This window comes from Seriola aureovittata, chromosome 4 (assembly GCF_021018895.1).
Source record: "Seriola aureovittata isolate HTS-2021-v1 ecotype China chromosome 4, ASM2101889v1, whole genome shotgun sequence".
Lineage (NCBI taxonomy): Eukaryota > Metazoa > Chordata > Actinopteri > Carangiformes > Carangidae > Seriola > Seriola aureovittata.
The window spans coordinates 7,464,388-7,490,731 of record NC_079367.1 but is presented as its reverse complement, the minus strand read 5'-3'; the positions used below and the strand labels follow the sequence as shown (position 1 = coordinate 7,490,731).

At 41.2% G+C, this 26,344-nt stretch overlaps 1 protein-coding gene across 3 annotated transcripts in view; it reads right to left on the bottom strand.

Annotated features, from left to right (window-relative positions):
- Nucleotides 1-24,051, bottom strand: part of sik3 (SIK family kinase 3) — a 32,826-nt gene extending 8,775 nt beyond the window's left edge. The window contains exons 1-19 of one of the 3 annotated variants that reach the window (XM_056373927.1): nt 23,713-24,051; nt 12,852-12,968; nt 12,105-12,168; nt 11,479-11,640; nt 11,157-11,281; nt 10,867-10,990; nt 9,963-10,081; nt 9,309-9,419; nt 9,070-9,201; nt 7,428-7,508; nt 6,772-6,881; nt 6,302-6,458; nt 6,033-6,182; nt 5,851-5,924; nt 4,699-4,833; nt 3,334-3,475; nt 938-1,057; nt 417-475; nt 154-263 (exon numbers count right to left, since the gene is read on the bottom strand). In XM_056373927.1, the coding sequence (XP_056229902.1) occupies nt 154-263; nt 417-475; nt 938-1,057; nt 3,334-3,475; nt 4,699-4,833; nt 5,851-5,924; nt 6,033-6,182; nt 6,302-6,458; nt 6,772-6,881; nt 7,428-7,508; nt 9,070-9,201; nt 9,309-9,419; nt 9,963-10,081; nt 10,867-10,990; nt 11,157-11,281; nt 11,479-11,640; nt 12,105-12,168; nt 12,852-12,968; nt 23,713-24,051 (2,431 nt within the window). The remainder of the gene's footprint in view (nt 1-153; nt 264-416; nt 476-937; nt 1,058-3,333; nt 3,476-4,698; nt 4,834-5,850; nt 5,925-6,032; nt 6,183-6,301; nt 6,459-6,771; nt 6,882-7,427; nt 7,509-9,069; nt 9,202-9,308; nt 9,420-9,962; nt 10,082-10,866; nt 10,991-11,156; nt 11,282-11,478; nt 11,641-12,104; nt 12,169-12,851; nt 12,969-23,712) is intronic. The other 2 variants (XM_056373928.1, XM_056373929.1) reach the window with 2 other exon arrangements.
- Between the last annotated feature and the right edge of the window lie 2,293 nt (nt 24,052-26,344).

Below are 26,344 nucleotides of genomic sequence, written 5' to 3'. Positions count from 1 at the left end.
GCCGCTTTAAAAAATTACATAACTAAGTAAATAAAAATGTAATCAGTGGCAATTAACCATGAAAAACAAAACAAATGTATGACTGAGCAGTTAAATACACCTACACCAGTTACAATCTAAGTATTTAAGCACTCCAGCGATGGTATTACTAACCATGCCCTTGCATTATGCCTGCAGAGCCAGGCGGAGGGCTCTGATTGGGCTGTCTGAAGAGGTGGTTGCTGGGATGTGTTGGCGGAGGGCTGGAGGGCTGGATACGCAACCTGAGGGAGGACAGGACAGAGTAGGAGAGGAGAAGAGAGAGATACGACAATGATGTAACACTTCAGTCGATAGCGCTGCACCACAGTATCAAGTTCATTGTTCACTGTTCAATAGCTGATGAGTAATGTGTGTTTGTACATGCGTGTGTTCACCTCTGGAGCTGGTGGGTTAGGTGACTAGGCTGGCTCTCTCCATGGCCTAAAGACAGACCCTGCAGGTACAGAAAAATTAAATTAGACTCCAAGCTTCAATATAACATGATGTTAATGTGGTTATGACTGTGTTAGGCTGACTGCAGCAGATAATACATGCGCAAATATTAAGTGTGTATGTCCTAAAGACAGGACTCAAGCTGAGGAGACAAATAAGGGCCCAGTGGAGGATATCCAAGCCTCAGGTGAACCAAATCAATAGCACTTTCTATGAAGCTTATACCTGTGCTTGATAGATTACAGCATAGTACAATATAATACATGCATAATATAAGAGTAACATATAAATTGCTTAAGCTTTGCAATGCAAGGATGATATCAATGCTTTAAAAGGCCAAATAACACAGCCCAATCCATCCTGCATAAACTGTTGCAAACATCATGGTTCTTTCTGTGGTCAGCGTAGTTTTGCCTGTAATAACATATTTATGACATGACACCTCTTTGTCAGCTTCATATACCTGGATTTGCTGGTGGAGGATTTGTTGCTCTTGCTGGTAGAGGATATGCTGCTGCTGGGTGTGCTCCAGGAGTCGCTCATCCTGCTGGGCAGCGTACATTTTCTGGAGCTGCTCACACTCCTATTGGATCACAGATGTGGACAGCAAATTTTAAATATTAAATATTTAAAATCTAATATTTGCTAGCTAACATGGGAAGTCATTTGAAATACCTAAAAAAAAAATAAAATAAAAAAAATTGGAGGGCAGTGTGTTGGATCCAGAAAAGCATCCTACACTTTAAAAAAGTGATTCAACAAAGGATGCAGTTGAGTTTTTCAAACCTCATCAAGGATATCTGATGAAAAAAAATAAATATTGGGCTTCAAAATTTGATTTATTATTCTTAACTTGCTGGTGATTTATTGACAGAAAACAATCAATTCATTAGCAGTAAGTGGTAATATGTAACCTATTGCATACTATTGTAAGCAATCCCCATCTTGCTAGCAAATCCTGCTGCAGCAAATCTCAGCACTAACCGTTCTGCTTTGTGTAATTAGTTCATGATGTTTAGTGTTCAGAGGCAGCACTTTCATCTACTTTTAATCTCCCAGTGCAACCAAAGTTTAACACCTTGCGTCATCGCCTGGCTGACTGTTAGGCTAATGCTGCTTGAACAGCATGAACAACACAGGTGCACACGCACAATTAAGCTAATGCTTTGTCTAATGATACATAATCACATTGAGTTAATACAACTAACTGTGCTGCAAATGCTAAAAGCACATCTTTTCACAGCATTCCTACTACATACAAGTGAGATTTGGAAAACCTACTGTCTCTAAGCACTTTCAGTTCAGATTTAGGAAAACTACAGGCATGTCAGCTTGTCTGATCAGTTACAACACATATAATAAACTCCATGGTCATATAATCGTCAATGAACTTGTTAACGCCGAGTTTCTTCCCCATCTCTTCAGGGGCCTTTACCTGGGTGTAGTTCATATGTGTTAACCTCTCCTCTAGCCTTGTTAACCCTCTTAACACTGGAGAGTAAAGATAATCCCAGCATGTCAGTGCATGCCTAAGGTGAAGCACCCACTGCGAACATGATGATTATCTCGCTCCCTACCTACGCCTCCTACTGGGTGAGGTAATCTCATTGAAGTGTCACTGCGAATGATGTGATGTCTCAAGAAGCATCTTGAGGTTTTCACAGGTGAAAGACTTTGCTTGACCTCACCTGAAGAAATTCTCTTCACTGTGTGTCAAGATTACAGTGAGCCTAAATTGTGTCAGCATTTTAATAACAAGGCTCAAACTGTGAGAAAAATATCCCAGCTCTGATAAATCTGTGTCTATGTAGCTAAAATTTTTCTTTCTTTTTTTTTACTACTTTAAATTCAACTTTGTCTCAGCAAAATACGTCCAGGGTATCGCTTGGTTATTGGGTTATTTGAAAACCTCAAATTAATCAGAACTGACAAGGATGAGATTTAAGCATGTCATGATGGAAAGTTCAGCAATCCTATTCAGGGTTTTCCATCAATAGCTTTTTATTGTAGCTTGTCTGCTTCTGCTCTGCACTAAAATGGCAGCAGAGACCAGAGGATAGAGCATGATGAGGCAGAATGCAACAGTCAGTCAGCCAGTGGGAATCTTATCACAGTGGCCCACGTTAGGCTAGGCTATTAAAACTATCTGCTGCATTACAGAGTTTAACTCCTCTCATAAAGCACAGATTTGCAGTGCTGGGGATCTTGGTTTGTATTCCCAAGAGAGTCAAAATTGCATCAGAATAGCTGCAGTGTATCACTTTTTGCCTCCAGAGCCGAATGTGTTGCATCACTGTTTGGAAGTCGTACTTCTGTGAGCAGTTGAAAAGGCAGAGGGGTTATAGAGAAGCAGAGTACAGTCCAGAGAGATATTTCTGAAATCTCTGCACTTGGTGAGGTAATTGTTCAGTCATTGGTATCGATCAATAACCTTATCAGCCCTCCATAGAATAATGCTTTATTTTCTCATATGGACACTGAAGGAAAATGAATACTGTAATTTCTCATAAAAAGAAAAGAAAAAAAAAAAGCATATTTATTGTTGTTATAATATTAAAATCCCCTAAAAAGATTTCTAGGAGAAAATGAGAATTTCACATTATTTCACTGCCAGATGTTCTACATTTATCTTTCCAAACCTAAAGATATGCAGGCATAAAATTCTGAACGTACCAAATACATCTAACACTAGCACAACCAAGGTCAGGAATGAAATGTCAATGTGAAGCCGGTGTTCTCTGGTGATTCGTGAGGACAAATTAATTTTCTTCCTGTTACATTACTACCAGCTGTTTGATTACCCAATAACTTGTTGATGTTTTCCCCTGGTATGCTTGGATACTGAGTACAGTGATGTACCTGCTTGAGTTGCTTAATGAGGCTGCTGTTCTCTAGATGAGCCTTGAAGGCCTGGATGGTGGCGGCGCCGTCAGAGAACCGTCTGACAGGTGAGAAGCGCTCCATGGGGAGATGAAGGGTGTTACAGTCCTTATAGCTGGATCTGAGGAGGGGACCACAGGGAGCAGACACAAACACGTGTGTACACGAATACACACACACACGCGCGCACACACACACACACACACCGTGACATAACACAGACACACATGAGACACAAACACATGACAAGCATGAGCTCCTCAAACTTACACAAAACATTACAAATTCAAGTATCTGACAGTGAAACATTTAATGTGTAGGAAACGTAAGGACCTCAAAATTCACACAACTTATATGAACTGAATCCATGCATAATTTCATCTGTGCTCTCAATCATGACAAAATGATGATCAGTTTAAGGTAAGTGACATTAAATACATACCATTGTTAATGGAAGTTCGTCTAAAGAATTCTTCAACAGATAAGCTGATGCTTCAGAGTTTTCATTGCTCAGTAAAGGCTGAATAAACAACTATTGCATGTTGGCATGCTTCATAGAAAACTAAATTACTGGACAAGACGCATAGCTGACAGCTGGCATCGTCATCACACCAGTCACAAGAATTACATTTTTCATCAAAAAATGGGTCCGCTTATAACACCATCTCCAAAAAGTGCTCCATGAAGAAAGATCGAACCTCTAGCTTTACACATCGATTCTACCTCAAAAGAGCATGCCTTCTTTAACAACCAGCACAAGTTTACTCATCTCAAGCCCTATTTTAGAAAACAGGTCCTGCCTACCACTGCATCTAAATAAAAAAGTACACCAAGCTTCTAAACTGAGTCGAATGAAGATGATACTAACGGGGGACAACAGCTGGAATAAAAACATGGACAACACAAAAAACACAAAGAAATATGGCCACTATGGAGAGAATATACACAGAGATAATAAATTAGCTTTAAGGGGTTCTGCTAAATCTTTGGCGTGAACCTGTCACATACCTGCTCTTTCCAGGTTTGTGGGGAAGAAAGTTATTTTGAATCAGTTTACTGGTGATGTGGAGGGATGTCTGCCCTGTGCCACACCCTCCACCTCCGACGCCACTATTGACAAAAAATATCCTTCCTCTTTGGGAAGGTGCACAACCTTCAGCTGGTGCAAGTACTTCATCAGCAGTGTGTGTGTGCGTGTGTGTGTGTGTGTGAGATCAGCTGTGTGTATTTGTGTGAGAGAGAGAAACAGAGGGTTATGCTTGGTATCCCCCTCATTTAATGTGTGCGTCTGTGTGTTTGTGTGTGTTTGTGCGTATACAGCTCGGAGCGGGCGTGTCCCCTCACCGGGTGTGTATGTCGGGGGCCCAGCCCCCCCTCTGGCGGGGGCCCTGGGGCCGCTGTGACTCTGCCGAGGGCTCGCCATGCGATGTGCTCATTAGCGCGTGCGTCGTGTGCCGCTTGGAGCGGTTCGCCAGGTACCTGGGCCGCAGGGAGGGGGGAGGACGGGGGTGAGGGTGGGAGACAGGAAGCAGCGCTGGTCAGCTCTCTGTCCTCATTGGCTAATGGAGACAGGGGGGGGAGGCCCACCCCTTCCCACCTCTGCCAATGGGTGCCATCATTCATATCATCTTAGCCAATCAGAAAAACAAAGTAAAATTACACCACAGATGGATGTTAAAGCTTATGGGTATCCCACAGCCCCCAGTTTCCAATTTAAGGACTGGACTGGTTGCCATTTGTAATCACTGGTTTTGCAAGCTTCAGAGTTAGCAAAGCTGTGTGAGAAAGAGTGAGAAAGTCGGGAGGATAATTTGGCACTTACTGAAATGAGAGAGATAAAGAAGCTCTTGGCCAAAGAGTTTGAGAGATAGGAGGGCTGGATTTGGCAGATTCAGTTTGGAATTGTGGCAGAAGGCACTTGCGCAATGGAGAAAGGAGGAGAGATGGGATAAGCACCACAGCAGAGTGGCCACCTCCCGTGGGAAAAAGCAGAGCAGCCTCAAGGCACTCACTCCCAGCAACCCAGGACACCAGCGAAGTCTACAGAGGCTGCTGTCTGAAGAGGACCAACTGGGAAACCCTAACCTGGACTTCTGAACCCAAAAGCACATCTCCATATACCAAACCTGTGACTAGTTTTACACTGGTTCTGCCTAATCTGTCACACTGGGCCTGATACATTTTCTGCTCATTCTATCAAAGCTCTTACTTTGGAAAATTTTCTAAATTCTTGCATATCTTTATCTCAAGTGCACAGTTCTGCTGTTTATTGTGATAGTTTTTATGCTTTGTTGGTTTTTTTTTTTTCTCCCCTACTCTAGAATTTGCACACTAAGCTTCTGGTATAAAAAAAATCTAGTGTGTCCTTCCTTAACTCAACATTCATAAAGAACCCACTGTTCTACAGTCACAGGTTAGGGGCCTTCCAGAGCATCCAGTTTAGGCAGCCCCTCTGTATAGTATATCCCATCACCAAAAACCATCACCGTGGGTTACCTCTGTACCGCCTCTTGGTCTGGCTCTCCATCCGAACCCTCCTCATCCACCGGAGCTACTGCAGGGATCGGGTGCTGAGAGGGGCAGAAAGTTTACTGATCAGCACTCCTACATTTTACATGGTGGGATAATAAACAAATTGAACACTTACAGAAAGCCTTGGGAATAACATCTATACTCACTGGGCTGGCGACAAGTGGTGAGGGCCCCCGGGGCCTCTTGAGGAGCTGAGCGTGTAGTTGAATGTTAGCCCCACCGTCGGAAGCTCTTCGACCCAGAGGCCCCATGCCGTTGAGCAGTTGCAGAGTAGGTGGCTGCAGCAACGACTGCTCCTGGAGCATCAGCAGATACAAGTGCTCAGATTGGAGAGGAAAATCAATAAAATTGATATCTAGACCCTACTAATGCCAACTGAAAGAACCCACCCCCAATCTAAACCAACTCACTGTACCTTGTACTCCAGCTGCTGTGTGGGCTGCAGGCTCTGTGTGGGCATGAGAGTGTGCATTTGGCCCATAGTGGGGGCCAGTGGGGGGAAAGGAGGCTGGGGCACTGCACCGCGTGGGAAACCCGGTGGCAATTTCTGGAGGTCCTCCTGCATCTCTGTCCTGTGGTGGGAGGAGAAAGAACGACAACAGTAACGGAAACAGTCAATGGTTTTGTTTATGTGCCAGAATCTATTTGTCAACATTAGTTAATGCCTTATTTGGCATAGATTATTTAAATGCACCTTAAATAACCCACACTCCACTATCAACATACCTAGGGTCAGCTGGTGTGTTTGCTTCTCTCCTACTCTCTGTGCTCACAGCCGAAAAAAAAGTAATGCAAACTAAACTAATGCAAAAGTACTAATGCAACTAATGCGACAACAGAAACATCTCTCATGGTAGATTGGACTGTTGTGTGTTTATGTGTTACCTTTGGTCTGGTACCCCCACAGTGTGCCGCCTCATTGAAAGGTAGCGAGCCATGGCCTCAGGAGATGGCTCCTCTCCTTCATCACTGTCCAGTGCCATGCTGCCATCCGGCTAAACAACAAATACACACACATATATGGTCATTAGTGATGGTCTTTGGAAGTATGTGTTGCGGGCGATTAGTCTAAAGAGGGTACACATTTTTAAAGTATTTCATTTCTAATGTAGATGCTTCAAAATCCAGGTCTTCTATTAAAATCCCTGCTGCAATGCAGTGATCTGACGCATTCTTGTGTTTCACAGTGTTTGTGAGTCAGCTTCAAGGCTCTGTGTGTGTACATGTATGTGTGACTGCGTGTGTCTGGTCAATACCAGGTTATACTAACAGTTGCAAACTGTACTAGTAGACCTTAAATAATGGGCAGACAGCCAGTGACTGATGCAAATCATCAAATATATGAAGACCAAATGTTATTGACTGAATTGTGTTGCAAAGAAGTGTTGCAGCAATGTTTACCAGTTTGAAGCAGTTTATGTTAAAGCCATGGTTGGGATTTCAACTTGAACAAACTGATCCTAGAGTTCTCATCAGACATGATCAGTGTTGGCTACATACTGCCAGGCTGACACAACCAGGTGGACGCCCTCTTGACTCACCTCAACAATCTGGTTCTCTGGGTTGATGAGCTGGACATGGGGAACGGTCATGCTAACAGGATTACCCTGTGGATCTGTCTGCTGGCCACGCACCCAAACACAAACACATACACACATAGAGACATGCACATACACAGGTCAAACAGGTCATGTGAGGATTGCACTGATTTTGAAACAATCTTCTTAGTGCAATGGGATTGGCAGATGTGGGTTAAAGCCAATCAACTCCATTCAGTGGATAGACATGATGACTACTCTAGGTTCGACTGATCAAACAGTCACATGAAACACTCCACTCTTCAGTGGAGATCATCAAAGAAAAAGCCCAATGCTTCTATAATACAAAAAGAGAGAAGAAATCAGTCAAAAGTCAAGTCAAGTTCATACTTGTATAGCGCCAATTCACAACAGAGGTTATCTCAAAGCACATTCAAAAAGAGGAGGGCCAGTCCTTCTATTTATAATATTATTTACAGAGTTCCAACAATTCCCAAAGGTGCTTTCAACAAATCTATTGTTCCTCAAGCTCTTACAATCAACTTTTACCTTTATGCCAATGAAGAAGCTCTAAATATAGTGACATTTGACCCTAAACAGGGGTGAGCAATACGACCTTTTTCCCCTCTGAAATGAATGTTCCACATCATTTGCGATTCGACAGACCACAAATATACTAGCCAAATTGGGAATAACACTTACAAGAATATCCATCTTAGAAGAAACCGGAAGCTGACTTAACCTTTGACATCATAACCCACATGAAGAAAGCTACTCAAAATGACTCCTGAACACAACACTCTGAGTACAAATCCTGGTCTCTAGATTACACAATTTGAAACCACCTGAGTTCAAAAGTAGTAGAAAAATACCATTAACTGTCCTACACACTCTATTAGTAATTAAATAGAAAAATGCTTAATGTGATTGTCAAGCAAGAAAAATACAACTTCAAGTTGTACATTATACTGTTACTGCTGCAGCGCTGCTTTAAATTAAAACTATGTGAACTAGTGCGTGTGCCCAAATGTACGAGATGAGCTGCCAGAAGGATTTGTATCCCATTTGGAAGAGATAACTACAGAATAAAAACGTACCACACGTCATGCCTGTCAGTGAAGCCTTAAGCCTATTAGGGCAAAGTTCTGTTGTCACAGAGGTGATTCCCAGCTGGAAGAGAGCAACTGCAGCGCCTGACTCAGGTTTTAATGTCATATGACATGGTGACGTTCCGCAGCGCAGGTGGCAATTTCTAACCAACATGCATTGTTTTAAGTCCAGCATGCATCGTGTTAAGTCAGCGCTGTGCAGCCTTGCATTAAGTTGAATGAGCCTACTGCCTGTGTGTAACCTGTGGATGTGACATAGTCCATCAGGTGTTGTGGGAAGGACAGCTCCCTTGTGTGTGTGCTAAAACCAAAAAGTGTGTGTTTATCACAGTAATGGCTGTATTGCAAAATCCATGTTGTAGCAGAACGTGACACCGGTGACAGTGAAAAAACTTCACGCAGTGACCCACTGGCTCTAGGAACCTTGTTTACAGTTATTTAAAACTTGTCACAGAATAAGACAAACTTTCCACACAACTATCAAACTGTGTCAAAATGGACACATATAATAACAATACCAAAGAACAATGACTCACCTGTACAGCATTAAGGGGATAAATGGAGCGCGGCGTGGGCTGGGCAACACGCAGGGTCTTGTGTTTCTTGAGGCGGTCAGCCAGTAGACTGTAGATGGCACTGTAGTGATCATATGCATCTGTTTGTAGAGACTAGAGTGGATGAAGAAAGAGGATAAAAATAAGTTGTTGAGATTACGTTTTGACGAAAAGGCAGTGCTTAAATACATCAGTGCAAATCAGCTGCATTTGTGTCCAACCTGAAGCGTGCGTTCTCGATCCAGGCCCATCTCAGACATGGCTATCAGCACCTGCTCGTTGATGAGCTCTGTGTCTCTCTCTGTCTTCACCTGCTCACATTCTGCTATCAACTGCAAGGGAGAAGAAATGGGGAGAAGAGATGAGGGTGGAATGATGGCAAACTGCCATAATGTCAAATGAAAAATAGCACGTTAATTTGTGAGCTTAAGAGGTGCTGGTAGGTGATCAGAACCAGGCTAGCTGAAACCCCCTGGTTCCAGTCTTTGTGCTAAGCTACCTGGCGGTTGCCCATAACTTTACATATATTTAAATGGACAGATGGGAGTGGTACCAACTCCCTGCCAGAATTTGAGTGAATTTCTCAAAATGTCCAACTTTTGCTTTAAAATTATTTTCCAGAAATAATATTTTGTAAATGTAACACATATAAGTGACCTTTGCTCACGAAAGGCTGTCAAGAAGTCACTATCATCTAACTCTACTAACAGTGGCAAAAAGATATGCAACGGACAGCATGGGAGGGATACAATTACACCACACTGAAAAGGTAAATTCAGCAAGTAAAGAATTATTTTGCTTTAGGTTAATGGTCAGTGCATGACGCTACCCGGAGTCAAGATATCTACTGCTGAATACGTCTAGAGGGGTCTCACCCTGTCGAAGTCTGGATCTGGGTCTCCTTGTCTCATCCACTTGTTCTTACAGATCTGCTCCATGGTTAACCGTCTGCTGGGCTCCAGAACTAACATGTGTCTGATCAAGTACTCACAGTCTGCAGTAACACACAAACATATACATGCATTCTCACATAAGACAACACCACTTGAAATGTAATGTATTGAATATATAGTATATCAAGAATTACTTGCAAAGAAACTGTAAAAATTACCAACAATAGTGTTAATAGTTTGAAAAACAGACATTTATACCAACATAGTTTTCTTGATTATGGTAGTTCGGTCGACCTTTGTGGAACAATAATGAAAAAATACTGTACCTAGTCTGCATTTCTTATGACATTTCAAAAGGTCACTACAAGTGATACTCAACTCATGATCTTTTAATCAGATGCTCACTCATTGTAGATTCAAATGCTAACTTAAAAAAAATGGTAGCAGAGAAAAGTACAGAGTACAGAGTTGTTGCCGCTATTTACAACTAATCATGATTTTAAAATGAATCATTTAATGGCATAAATAAATCTCAACTTTCACTAAAAGTTTTTTCCTTAACCCACTGCCTATCTGCTTGTTCAGTTCATTGCATCGTTTCCATTTTGCAGGAGGGGTTTCAATTAATGTTTTTATTCTTTTTCCAATGTGAAGTCTTGAAACTGTTGGAATCAAATGTAACATAAATTCATGCCACTGTGAACCGCCACTTTTTAGGAGAGTGCTTGATGCTAACGTAATAAATCTTGGCGGAGTATTCCTCTGAAATTTCTTGGCCCTTTGATGTAAACGAAGCCAGTGAGATATTGCACCAGTTAAGGTGTGGGCTGGAGGAGAAGGTGGTGAGACATCAGACAAAGGGAGTCCTAGTTGACAGAAGTCCTACCTGTGGACATGAAGAAGGGGATACGGAACTTGCCGCTGAGGACACGTGCCCGCAAATTTTGTAGAGTGCTGCCATCAAAAGGCAGGGCGCCGCACACCAACACATACAACACCACACCTAAGCTCTATAGAAAATACAGCAGAAACAAACTATGAGTACACAGTTATTAGACAGGGTTGGGTATCTTATTTTGAGACATAAACTTGTTCTGGGCTCCTTCGGGATTCTTGTTTCTTTCTAGCTGTGTTGCAGTCCATCAGGGCCTAGTGCATACCTAAAAGTCTACTCACCCATATATCTACTTTCGGTCCGTCATACTCCTTGCCCTCAAAGAGTTCTGGTGCAGCATAGGGAGGGCTGCCACACCATGTCTTCAACAGCTGGCCTCGAGAAAACAGGTTACTGAAGCCAAAATCTGACAGGGGGAGAGGAGAAGTTTATTCAATCTTATCACTTTCCTCAACAGCTTAAATGAGTAAATTCAATCAAATGAGGAAAAATGCTCCAAAGGCACATGCTGACACTTGCCTGCAACCACTCACCGAGAGCTCAAATACACTAAATTAAGTTACCCTCCCATACACTCTTAAGTGCAAACACACACACACACACCTGCGATTTTGATGTTGAGGTTGTGGTCCAGGAGCAGATTCTCAGCCTTTAAGTCTCTGTGGACGATGTTGCGACAGTGACAGAAATGGACAGCTGCCACAATCTGCTTGAACTTCTTTCTGGCGTCCTTCTCTGCCATACGCCCGTGAGCCACCAGGTGGTCTACAAGCAGGGATATAATAATTACATAATGTGATTGGCCAGTGAGCCCAGTCCCGTTGTTGTGCCGTAATAAACACCCCTGCTGTGAAATACAACCCCATGTACATTTGGTGTAGGTTTAACCCTAACCAACCCTCACTGTTCATGCCTAACCCTAAACTTTACTGGGGGCTTTTCATGGCAGGGGTGCTTATTACAGCATAACTGGTTAAACTTTGTGTATTGTAATATAAGATTGAACATACAGTGTAAAGTCTCTTATAACCAAAACTCAGATTTAGATTATTTATTTAGTAACATTGAGACATTTTAGAGATTAGTGTCCTCAAAAAAATTTTTGAAGAAAAGTTTTAATTGAATTTTGCATATTTTTAATCCAGTTTAAACTCAACAGGAACCAGAAACACAAGCTAAAAGGCAGAGGCAGTAATAAAAAGGGAATCCACAACAAGCACATCCCTTACCGAATATCTCTCCACCGCTAGCGTACTCTGTGACCAGATAGATCATCCTCTCCGTCTCCATCACCTAAAGACATAAACAAGTGATAACAACCAGGACCTACAAACCCTCAGACAGACCAACATCTAGTGATGGGCGGTTCACCCGTTACGCAACAGAATGAGTAAGCAGTGTTTGGCATACAAACAGTAGGATTTATATAGAACAGAAAACTGCCTGGGTCGTGTTCAACATATGTGTGTATGGATTTAACTTCAACATTAAGTATATAAATCTTAATGATGGCACATTCTTGTGAGTAAGTGGCAAGTTAGACTGAATTGTTTTTAAAACACTGGGATCCGTTTCATACAAGATGCTGGACAAGTTGGCATGTGACAGGTTGGTTTGGTGTTACAATCCCCATACAGCTGGAAAAGTCTGGGTGAGGAAAACAAACAGGAAACTCTTTCTTTCCTCTACTGAGTCTCACCAAAGCAAAGTTCATAGTGAGAGGGTTGTGGTTGTACTGGGCAGCCCCCCAGCTGTACACCGATGAATGTGGAAAAGAACTTTCCCTGGTTAAAAACTGCAATAATTTTCCAGGTACAGGCAGTATTTTTTGCACAAATCAGTCAAAAAACTATGACAGATAACACCAGATCGTGCAAAAGCAACACATTGTATTTTGTTCTTTCCCTATTGGGCCATGAGTCTCAGGTGTAAGATCTGAGCAGGGCACCTTGTTTGCTTTGTGGGTGAGTGTGTACCTGGTAGAGGCGGATGATGTGGGGGTGCTTCAGCAACTTCATGATTTGCACCTCTCTGAAGATCTTTTTCAGGTTCTCATCGTCCAGCTGGGTCTTATCCACTATTTTTATAGCCACCTGGAGACAGAGAAACAAGAAAGGGACAGAGGGAGAGAGAAGGATGAATGACGTGGTGAAGAGAGAGGGCAAGATTAAGAAGGAAACAGTGAGTGAAGGAGGAGGTGTTCAAGATAGAAAGAAGTGAAGGAGAGTGAATAAAACAAGAAAGATTTCATCTTAAAGCATGCAATGTGTTTACTAGATCTTGAGCTATCTAAATACAGATAATACAGTTCACATAAATGGTATTAAATTACAGGCAACAATTCCAGGGCACGGCCCCCATGCCCCTGCAATATTGCTGTGATGACACAATAATCATAGAAGAGCAAAGTGCCAAGAAAATAACCAGCAAAGAAGGTAAGAGGAAGGTGTGAGTCAGACAGACTCAATCCAACATGACCTGGCACAGCAAACCTATTAACAAAAAACCACGATAAATACGACCAGAAAAATAACAACAAGAAGATACTATAATTAGACCCGCGATTGCTTGTACTTCTTAAAGACGAACGGCCAAATTATGTGTTGCCAAACATCGTGCTTTCTTTGTATTCCAGCTTGTTTGGGTAACCTGACCTACACCATGACCTTCCACTGCGAGCACGACTCTTGCGTAACTGCTGAGCCCTCGACAATGGCTCCGGCAGTGTGGACGGTGATGGTGTGTGACAGGAGCTTTGCTCTGCCACTTAGGAATGGGTAGACGACTTTAATGACTTAATCAAGCGCAGCTAATGGGAGTGCCCCAAAACACAGCTCCTGCCAAAAATAGATGAGTGAGTAGGCTGTGTGAAAAAATGAAAAGCATGTATCCAGCGTCAACACACACCCCAACACACCCGAGTGCCATCCCGAGTTCCCCTTTTCCTGATAACAGACATGAAGATGAGTCCGTCTGAAGCCCGACAAGGCTGACTTCCTGCTGCAGACAGGAAGGGGAAGTGAAGGAGAGCCAAGAGGGGGCTTCTGAGAGCACAGAGCCACATTTAAAAGTGGCATTAATCCAGATCAGTGTGTGTCTCTGTGTAGTTTCCCTTCAGGATTATTAAACAGTTGTGGAAAACTTGTGTATTGGTAGAGTTAATGTTCCCTCTAAATATAGTCATTTACAAAGACTGATGTCGGTTGACCAAAGTAGAGTTCAAGTGCAGTTTATTTGATTATCAAATTAAGCGTTTTTGTGGATGAGTTCTTCATTTAAATAGGCGATGAAGCATCGTGTGTTTCTTTGTTGTTAAAATGTAAGAGTGTTCTTTCTCTTAAAACTGTGGTGTTTGTACCTGTTATGCTTTTTTATTATGTTGGTTGCACTTCTTGTTCTGAAATGTCCGACCTACATTGCACTGTGGTCCAGGAGGAACAACATTTAATTTTCCTTTATGTTGACATTGAATTGAGTGACAATGACAATAAAACTGAACTTGAACAGTAAAGAGTACGGTGTCAGAAGCCTTTAGATGCTTCTAACCCACCAAACACAAATACACTTGGCATATTGCTTCTGAAATTTTAAAAACAGCCATTTATAAAAACACAGAACATCAGCAAAAATAGCATTGCTAAGTTTTATTTAAAGAACATCCATGTCTGTCCAGACTCATAATATACAGTATGTAGTGAAGACCTTGCATGAATTTAATATAGGATATAAAATGTGTTATTTGTGATTATTATAGTGATATATAAATAAGCTTGATCTGACTTGACTTTGTTAAGCTTTGTTTTTCTCCACATATTCCTTCTATGTGTTCTAGGGATATCCCTAATGACTAATTTCTCTGTCAATTAAATAGAAATTTAAATGTACTACTCGACTAGTTTAGAGTAAGAAAACAATCAGAAAATTTGAGCACAATTTAACCAGGATCACAGTGTCTGCTGGTTAACGATGTAAAATTGGTTAGCAGAGTGTAGCGCAAGTTAGCAACACTAGCGCCAGCAGTCTTCTTTCTTTGCAGGTTAACGTCCACATCAGGCGATTACATGCCAGTTTATTCTGACACAGCCTACAAATAATCTTATTTTAATTTTTGTAGATGAAAACACTGCCAAACAATGCTGGTTTTACTAAATATCGTCTGCCCCACTTTCCAGTATGCTTCTTTACATCATTCACGCGTTAGCGGGATGAGAGGGGGGCTACATAACATATCATGTGCAATAGTTAACAGGTGTTGTACAATAATAAAAAACTAATAAAACACTTTAATCGGCTAGTATTCCTGGTGAAGACTAGTCTACTAAATGATTGAACGTTGCTACCCTCGCTAATCACGCACATCACAAGCTTGGCCAATGAAGTTGATGGCCAAGCTGATCAAGAACACAAACTTGTAGCCACGACAGCCGACAATGCTTCAAATATGCAAAGAAGCTACAAATTCTAAAACATGGGTGCTTGACATACCATATCTTCAACCCGGCAGCACAGAAGATCAATATAATCGCCCAAGATTAGTGTCACCTATTCAATATACAACCAAATGTGAAAACCGACTTTGATCTTTGACCTTTGTTCATCCTTGATTCCAGGTGAACGTTTGTGCCAAATTTGAAAAACTCCCTTGAGGCCTTCATGAGATATCGCATTCACAAGAACAACTGTCACCGGCGCGATGGCATAAAAATAATTCCTGTCATGTATGTTTAAGTGTATATGAGGTATTTAAAGCTCCAAGAATCTATTCTTGGCATTGGCAGTCATCCAGTTTTGTTGATGTAATCACTCCCCTCTGAGTCTTCTGGAGGGTAACAATAGGACATCACACACACACTCAAACATATGCCGAAATCTACACATACATATTATGCTCATTTTAAGGACATCGAGTCCTTCTGAAAATGAGGATACAGAGCTACTCTGGCTAAATGCTGCAATTGTACAGAGGCTTGATGCGTGTCTAAATATAAAGCCTTGTGCCAGGGATATTGCTCGATGACTACATGTCGAAGATGGACACAATGGCACAACTGGGAGTTAAACTGACACTGTGGACTCTCAGGCTTTACATACTGGTCACTCAACTGCTGCTTCTCTTACCACACAAACTGGATGATTGTAACAGGCACAGGCTGAGCTAGACCAGTGGCAATGCTAGCTGGTATGCTGAACTGTCCAAACAACCATGTGACCAGTGTCTATCTCAAAGGTTGGTCATCCAGCATTGGCAGCAGCCAAGGCACAGTAAATGTGTTGTGGCTGAGAGTGCATACCTTGGTAGCCTTGGGGTGTTCAATCTGCTTTGCGCTAGCTTCCATGACTCTGGAATTTTCTATCAAAAGATCTGGGTGGGTACATATACACACACACACACACACACTCCTGAGAGGCCTGCTGTAATGAGATGAAGTGTCACATAGCCCCTCCGATCACAAGACTGTGACCTCAACATAGCACCATGCCAGTGCAGCTGGTGCCCAGTAGAGGAGTCTGGACCATGTACTGTACATTACTACAACACACACAGATGCCAATTCCAGCTTCACAGTACACAAGAAATAAATGTATGCGATGGCAACAAAACTGGTCAAAATAAAACATTTGCAGACCTAGCAAACAATCTATTATTGCACATACTGCAAGATTTCAGGGGATTGCCAGCTTTAATTCAAATGTAGAACAACAATTCAACTACCATATGAAGGCCAGTAAGACTGAGATTACTGGGAGCTTGTTAGATGCTTATGACACAGCAACACTTAAAGAAGAGCCAGATGTCATCCTGTATAAACATTAACAGTGCATTCACGAAGTATTCAGAGCCCTTCCTTTTGTTACATTTTGTTATGTGGTGTTACGATTAAATCAGGCTTACAAATTCCAACACCAGCAAGATGTTGAATAAGTCAAATATCTGGAATAACATCCATTGTCACAACGGTGTAACGTCTACAGTTGGAAGCTGGGACAAGTGCATGTTACATGGTCATGTGTGTTTACACACATACACACACACACACACACACACACACACACAGTGGTGTGGTGACATAATGTATGAGGTTAACCTTCATCAAGAGGTGACACAGATTACAACACACACAGGAGGTGTAACGTCCAGACTTAACCCATACAAGCATGTCAGAGTTAAAAAACACAAACATCCCTGTTCAGGTGAAAAACATGGCATAATGGCCATCTGTAAACCTGCTGTTTACAATAGCTTACAAGAAGCTTCTTGGTATGAAGTTAAAATTGTTTCTAGTGTGCGTGTTGTGTAAAGTCACAAAAAACATCACACACACACAAGATATGGTCACAGCCGGTCAGCACACGTTCCACCACTTTATGCCTGTAATATCCACGCACAAATACAGTGTGAGTCAGCACAATGCCTTTCAGAGACGTTCTACTTGTGTGCTACGCACGTATGAATTTATGTGTGGAAATGACTCAGTGAAATGTGTCAAGCTGAAAGTACAAGACTGGGGACATGCTACAGTGTGGAAAAACTGGACATCACACAATCTGCCATTTACACTTTTTTTTTTTCCTTCTTGCATAGCAGCATAAATTTTTACATGCAGAGAAGACCTGATCATGACCAGTATTTGTTAACTGGTTTTGATGAACTCATACATCACAACAGCCAGTTGCATAGGGCAACACACATGTGACAATTAGTTGCATTAGTGCGAGTGTGACCAGAATTTCAATACCATCTTTAAATGGAATCATAGGGCATTTGCAATATTTTTGCAAAAATAAAATTCCATTTCTCAGTGACAACAATGGGGCAAAAGCCTAAAACTGCAGCTGCCACATGACCAACTGACTGAGTCCGCATGGTCCTAATTCCCATTTTGGCTATGGCGATTGGTGCCTACAAAGAAGAACCAGCTGTTCCAGTTTTGCACTGGGTTTACAATATGACAAACAGATCTCCACAGGGACAAACTCTTCTTGAAGATATTTCATAGACTAAACAATTAATGGGCAAAATGATGATCAGGTTATTCTATAGTGAAATAAACATCAGTTGAAGGCCTGGGTCACAGTAATGGTGGGTAAAGGGACTATATGTACTGCAACCTTGACTTATCTTTTCCATTGTGTGCAATGTTGTAAATTAATGAGCAGAACTGACATTATTGGATTTCAATAACACAATTAATTTCACCTGATTATTCAGAAAATGTATTTAATTTTAATCATATTGCCCACACTTGGTGCACATAAAATGTTGGATGGATAGCTTTTTGAAAAGCAGTAGCATCAACCAAACACCTTAGCTCTTGTCTATCACAACAATTCTTCTGGCCGGAAGAAGTGCATCAGCAGAGCTACAAACATCTTCACTAAGCAATCAATTCAACGGGAAAGAAGTCAAGGACCCGGCCTGTCTAAAGCACTAAGGTGGGAAACCCAAGCTCACTGGACAAATTCTGTTGCACCCAGCGTGCTGCTTTGGTGAATAAAAAACACACATCAAAATAATGCACAGTCTTCATGACAGACAAAAAGCTCAGCCAATGGCAAGTCAGTTCCATTCAGAATTGGTAGTTGGGGTCTGGAAACATCACCATCACTATGGAAACCAGCAACACTTCAATGGAACGACCTTTCCCCAACTAGGAGCCTTGGCAACACACAGTCGCCTCTAACAACAGGCAGTGCTGTGGATGATGATGATGGCGCATAGTTGTGATTTTTAACTGCCACAGTGTGTGCTGCCATTTACTGTTTGTACATAGTTACAGGGCAAAAACAAAGGTGCACAACAGGATAATATTGGTCAGGCCCACAACATCCTCTGTCATGTAACAGAGAGACACACAGAGCCTGGACTGTGTTCTTCCCCTTTTGAAGCTGGCTGGCTGCAGATTCACACGACTGAGGATGCAGCAGCAGATGACTAGAGGGCAAGAAGATAAGTCAAGCAGAAATGCCGCCTCTGTCATATTATTTACCTAAATGAAATCATATTTGAATGTGGCTATGTGTGTTTTTGAGAAACAGAGGGGATGATGTATGTTAATAGAGCTGTGCGCGAGTGTGTGCGAGTGTGACTGAGGGAGTGAGTGAAATTGTTACACAGTACATTAGGCCTGTTACCTAACGCTTGCCATCCTGCCTGCACTCTTCCTCCTGCTCATCCTTTTCTTGCCTAAAAAACACTCGAGAGTAAAGGGGAGAAGACAGGAAAAAGAACGAGGAAAAAAACTGCTTCCCCACAGAGAGGCAGGTCAGGACACGCAGCACAGTGCCATCTTTTACCAATCGCGCTCACCATGCTGTGGGCACAAAAACACAGAGGGCTTTTCTTTACTTGATCATTAGTCGGGTTCATACAAAGACCATACCACCTTTGTTTCACAAGTATGCACATACACAAACATTCACTGTATTTTAGTCGGTTTATCAAACATGACAAACACAAGTAAAAGCTTGTGCTAAAATAGCTACTTAAATCTGGTACATTGCTGTCATACAGGTACCTTACTTAAGACAAAAAGCTGCGCATATTTTGATGGCAGATTACCAAGGCGAACACAACTTGTTACATGACAGAACATTGATGATAATCACCCATTATTATTTATACACTTTCAGCAAATAAATGTATAATTATTCATCAGTAGTGGAAAAAATGATGCTGCCCTGAAAAATAACATTACAAGTATGTTCTGCAACACTCTAGTTGCACCACATGTCCTTGTGTCATCATTATCACTGAAAATTAGCACTCACCATAGAAAGGCCAGCCAGGACTGAAGATGATTTATTATACCTGAGTGGTAACAGTGGACATTTTCTAAAACTTTCAGGGCCAGAAAGATAATGAAAGATGAAAGGATTTCATTGACTAATTAATTAACTGTGCATAAAAAAACAATTCCATACAGTAGCTGACAGTGGCTGTTAAAAGGATATGCAAAATAATGTGCAAATTTGCCACCTGTTAAAGTGGTCAGGATGTGAACTATCATCTCAAGTAAAGTGCATTGAAAATAAAGGCGATTACAGGCCTAATTAATAGGCTATCAAATTATGGTGCGGGATGATTGGTTCCATAATCTCAGTCATCGAAAATAATTCCTTCAATTTAGCTATCTTTCTATCATACCCAAGAAGCAATGTGCATATACTGTGAACATTTAGTCTCTGTACAAGTCCTACATCATGTTTAAAGTTACCATAAAATTTGAGAATATTTTAAAGGACTTTGCCTGAAATGAAGATGTACTAGAAAATCATGACACATCAGTGAGTACTGGCTTTGACTGGTTACATCAAACAATGGACACGGTCATGGAATTCAGTTGGGATATTTTCTAATGTAAACAGTTTATTAGCACAAAATTTGTTCGAACAATTTTAGTAATATATTTGTGATTTATTAAGCAATGATTTACTGTTGATCTCAGTTTATATCATTATTATATAATTATTACATTAAAAATATTTGCCTTGGTCTGTTGGTCATACAAAGAAAGCTACATAAAGGTGTCACCTCAGGCTTTGGGAAATTCTGAAGTTATACAGACTAAACAAGTAATTGATTAAATTAAAAAATAAACATAAAAAGATGTAAAAAGGTTAACAGTTACATTATTTATCATCATCTGCGAACTTTGTAAAATTGAATTGTTATTCATAAATGACAATTTATTTTGCATGTCAATTAGTTTAAATCTTTATTTCACAGTGCTTGGCAGCAACTAAAATTCAGCTATTTCTGAAAGTTGATCCAGGCTCCTACCTCATTTTAGAAAAATCAAAAATGAAAATCAGAGAGAACACACTGGCTGTTGGTGCTGCTGCAGTATGGAAAATAATCATAAATATCAAAAGCAATGATAGTTTGTTCAGAGCTACACCTGAAGTAAGTCATTTATTGTGTCACCCTGAACTAATAGAAAACTCATGTCCCTTGTTGAAGGGTCGTGACCAGCAATAAAGTTTATGGAGAGACTGAACAATGAAATCAACATTTATCAAGACAACAGCGTGGCCCAAAGGCCTCTAGCATAGCATCTGTGTGAAAGCATAAAAACTCCTGTTTTGACTTCCACTTCACTCGCTGACCTTTGTGTGGAGGAAATGAACTTTCACTATTACAACATCCAGGTGCAGCACACTAGCTATCTGCCACTGAAGGTTTGTGTTGTGTGACTGCATCTGTGTTAGCAAAAATACACACCAACAGCCCTCGTGCCACAAGTATTAGGAAAATACATGGTTAAAATGATAGTGCGTGTTGGTAAAATAAACCTGAAACATATTGCAACAGAGAGCAAATGAGACATATAAAGGGACCATCTCTCTCTGGGCTTCTAGATCTACCAAGTATAAATAGTCAGGTCCTCTTCAGTGTGACTGCACTGCAGGGTATCATCCAGCTCCATCTAACAACTGAGAGAGTTGTTAGGCTATTTTTGACTAGTCAGCATATCTCATTGGATTGTTATAAAACCTAGACCATAAAACAAGGCTTCAAAGCGCATTTCATCTGATGACTGATCATCATATCCATATTCATGATATCCACAGGCATGTGAAAGCACACTCCTATTCTTCTGATATTCATGAGCAACTGGGGACTCTGAAACCCCTACACTAGTTGATAAAAATGATGAACTGACTGGTCCGTCTGAGACCACCATCAACAGACAACAAACAAGGCCTCTCTTTCATTCTGTCAGTCCATTTTCCACTGTAATTTTGTCCTCTGCTTGTCTCTCACTCTCAGTTAGACAGCCAGACACAGACACATGCATATCCAGACAAGCATAAACAGGCTCACACACAAGGAATAAAGCTTCATAACCAGCTCATCAATCTCTCATTATTACGTTGCTACTGTCTTTGTATTGCTCTTACAAAGAGATTGAACACACTGCTCCCATACCTATTAGACTTTAAATTATATTGTCGTCAGATGAACATATTTAAAGCCCTTCAAGAAATGTCTTCTGCAGTGTTGGAAATTATTCCATGGCACTCACTTATACAAGTTTATTTTGGCCTCATGAAACTAAATGGAAGGTTCCCTAGGCTATGTGGCGCAAAGCAGATAAATGACCCATGTCTGCCTGTCTGTGTGTATGTCAACAAGGACATAGAGGTAAAGCTGCACTCTCAGCTGACTTGACACACCTTTATTTGTACCATTAGAATTAACGGCTCTTCATCATGTAGAAAAAAAAACAATTATATTGCAGAAGCTGACTTTAAGTGTAGGCTTCAGCTACCCCTATTTGAGTGTTCAACCAAGCACCAAGCATAAAGAATGTGCATGATGACAATAGTCATATCATTAGAGAAGGGCTTCTGGAGTCACCATACTTAAAAGTATGGTCCTGAGCAGAAGCTCTCCAACAGGCTGGAAATGAAAGTGGTTATTAGCAGAAATTGTACTGATACTGCTGTTGTCACATGTTCCAAGTGAAGCTTTCTGATAAGTTATTTGTTTTGGTCCTTTTGGGCTGATGCTACCAGCCAGGAGTCTTCCTGGCTGGGGTGGTAGCCAACATATTTGGAGTCACAATAGACAACTTAAAAGCAAATAAAGCCTTGAGACAGTGAGGCTCCTGATCCAATAGGTCAGCACAAAATAAAGACACTACTTGGAGTATTTGAGCAATGCCTTCCTTCTTTTAATGCCCCGAACTTCCCCTACCTATTATCAAGGTCCAAGCCTTCTGCTTGCCAAAAACACTAAAAGGCCCATCTCAAAAAGCTTGGGTGTAATCTTAAGTGTCAATAATCAGAGTTAGAAATTAAGAGCTGAGGACTGACTTCTGGCAAAGCCCTGTGTAATGCATCTATTCATCAAGAATGATAGAGTTTTGCATGAATATCATTTGCTGATAATAGTGTGTGTCAATCATCTAGTATGCTGCTAACTGGCTCCCAACTCTATGCAAAAGCATCTACGTAAGCTCAAAGTGTGTGATGGCAGTTAGGAAACCACTTATTATGCCCTGACAATGTTTTCATGTCCTGCTTAATGAAAATGTCATATTACTGTTGACTGAAATGTCTACATACCACAAAACTAGTAAACGAATCAAAAACACCGTTTCAACAACACGGTTAAGTTTAACTATGACAACACGGCTGTATTTCATTAGTAAGATTTCCTAACACGCAATTACAAAAGCAACGCGAATAACAATTTTCTTTCAAGCCAGTTAGCTTAAAAATTAAAAAGCGAAGGCAGTCTCTGGCTCTGCCATAGTTGGCTTTAACCAGTTTTCGGTGATACTTTTACGGATGAATTTCAGAGAGCTTTCAATACTTGGGCAACATACACGTAACAACACTGGAAATGCTTAGTTAATTTAAAGTTATCCAGTACAGCACTGCAAACTTTTAACTTTGTGCCTGTCTGAATAGATATCTGTATCTAGCCAAACAGCTAATTAGCTAGGAAGCTAAGCTAGCTACTCCAGTCGGAACATTCTGTGTCTCCTCTTTTTCATCTTCGTCAATACCCTTCTCTCCGTCCTCTGCGCTTTGCCACACATTAACCTCAGGCCTTTCTGTCTTTCTTTAAAAATACCACTACTTAATGTGTGATATCAGACATATTTTGTGGTAAACGTGTTTGTATCCAGTAGTAAGAGGTGATGCCCCGTGTCGAACGGACCCCCCCAACACCAAGCAGCGGTGTCACCAAAGCGGGCTGGCCGTTGTGTCTCCGGAGCCTGAAGGCCCCAGCGTCATCCTGAATACATGGTCGAATAAGCTTGAAATTAAACAATGACAACTTCTACTTGTTCACCTCAAACGCGCGGACATCAGTCGTCTTACCTTTGCTTTGGTAATGATGTGTGTGGCTAGTTTAACAACCGCGAAATTTCCCTTGCCAATGGTCCGCTCGATTTCATAGTGGCCCACTCGGGCTGGGGGGGGCCTGTTGGCCGAAGTGTGGCCAGGATTGGTGATGCACCCAGTGGCCGTGCTGGTACGACTGGAGTGGCTGATCCCGGAGGATGGCTGGGCTCGGTTCTGGGAGCCCATTACTGCGTGGGTCGGTCGGGCAGAGTGCGTAATCCCGGCCGCAGCGGACCCAGCAGCACCTCCGCTTGACACGGCCGCCATCTTCTCGCCTCTCTGCGGGAACAACAAGCAGCCTTGCGCAGCGCGCATCGCGGGCACGCCCCCGCCCTGCGTCATTTTACGTGGAACGCTCCTCCGCAGCGCCCTCTCTAGGTTGTAACCATGGTAACGATCAGCGTAACAAATGACTTCATCCACAAAAACGTATTGTGGTTGCCTTGACGACAAAGAAGTGCGCATTATCACTCTGGTTCCCATGATTCAGTGATTCCTTGCAAACTGCTGCACTATGTATGATCAGACGGGCTCATGAGGCTTTAAAGGTATACGCAGCTCTAATATTACAATGACAGATTCAAATAATCGAGTTGAGCAAAATAGACATTCTCAATTCGAAATTTACATGAATTTTATATGAATAAAGTATCTATCTATCTATTTTACTCGATCATAGAACTCGAATACACATGCCATTATTATTTTTTACACAAAGAAATGTACACTGTTTTTAGTGGTCGAGTCTGCAGATCTTGGCAATTAATGGGCCTACTGTTTGTGCCATATACTGTATTAAGATTCAAAGCTAAATATTTTCATTCTATAAAACGATATCTATGTTTATAATATTCTGTTTTCTAATTATTTAGCCTTGTACTACTTTAGATTCGCTGTATAGGCAAATGTCACTAGTGTGCTGAGAAATGGCCCTGACCTTCTGAGGATACTAGACTCTGAGAAGATCTCTTAATGAACACTAAAAGCAGCGACTGCATTTCCACTGCATTAAATTCTCTGATTCCACAGTCTTTACAAAGAGAAGATTGCAGCTTGAGATGATCATCATTGCTCCTACCCCCCACTCCCACTCCCCAATACACACGCAAGCACACACGAGCACGCGCAGAATAAACGTTCTCCTCTGTGCTCATAATTCACAATTTAAATATTTATTTATAAGGGTGTAACTTTGCAAGTGTGCCCTGCAGGAAAATAAAAGCAAATAGTACTTGCTGAAGTTTTCTGAAGTTATCCATTAGAACAGAACATTTTTAATAAATGTTAAAAGGACAAAAAGATCAAAACAAACATAAGCAATACATATGTAATACATATGGGTTAAAAACCTACAAACATATATTTCTTTAAAAATCAGAAACTCAAATAATGAATACAAAAATGATTAACAAAAAATAATAGGGGTGCTTTCATATCATGCAGCAGTTTATTGTAACCTGCACTGCAGAAATGCTGTAGAATAGGCTGTCCTCTAAATGGGTTTTGGTGTGTGTGGAAAACTGATTCTATTCTATTCTATTCTATATCCCTCTCAGCAGATTGTAGACAGCACCACTCCATGTTGGAGAGGCGTTCCTGCATCCTGTTACTCCTGGATTACCAACTGAGCACAATAAGTAGCTTCTGAGTGCCAGACATCCAGACCCCCAGAAAGAACCAGGTTCACAATATGTCTGTTGGTTTTTGGTAATTTGAATAATTGCAGACTTGTTTTGTTATAGTTATGCCCTATTAAATAACTATGTCAGGTGAAATGATTTGTGTCTAAATGCAGGTCCTGCATTATTACCTAAACTCTGAACCCTGGTTTATAGATCGGGCCTGTGCCAAAAATCTAGTTTTGAGGGAATGTGGTTCATATTCCCAGATAAATGTGTTTCAACAAATGAACTGCCACATACATAATACACGGAGTCAAAGGCGGGGGGGGGGGGGGGGGGGGGTCAATAGGGCCCAACATCTTATTTACCCAATTAGTATTAGGTTATATACAGAGATTACTGACAGAACCATAGTCTGAATATGAAAATGTTTTTATCAAGTTAATATCCAATGTCAACATCAAACTGTCAATTGAAAAGTGATGCTTAAAGACAATTCAAATACATAATTATGACTGTATTGTGACCTTATTAGTTGTTTAAATGGCTCATTCAACTGCTGCATTATTCCCTATGTGATTATTACTGGTCTATACCAAAATGTATTGACAGCAACTACAACTGTAGGGCTTTGTCATCTTCTCCATAAGATGACATAAACACACCCCAAATGGTTTCAATTTTGATAAAGAATGACTGTGTAAAAGTACCTGTGAACTGAGCTGGATTTGGCATTTGAGTTATCTTTTCAGTGACATTTTTTAATGTCTTTATTCACAACAACGAAGTGTGTCATACACAAAAAAAACACGGTCCAAACTATGTACCAGGAAGAATTACGGAGGAATTCCACCCCATAAACCACATGATAAAAGATCACATAAAATATATAAACCTATGCATTATTAATTTTCCTGTTGATAAACTCTTCATATCTCTTCATATCAGCCCCTGCACTGATAATTTGAGTAGTAGAGGGAAGCCAT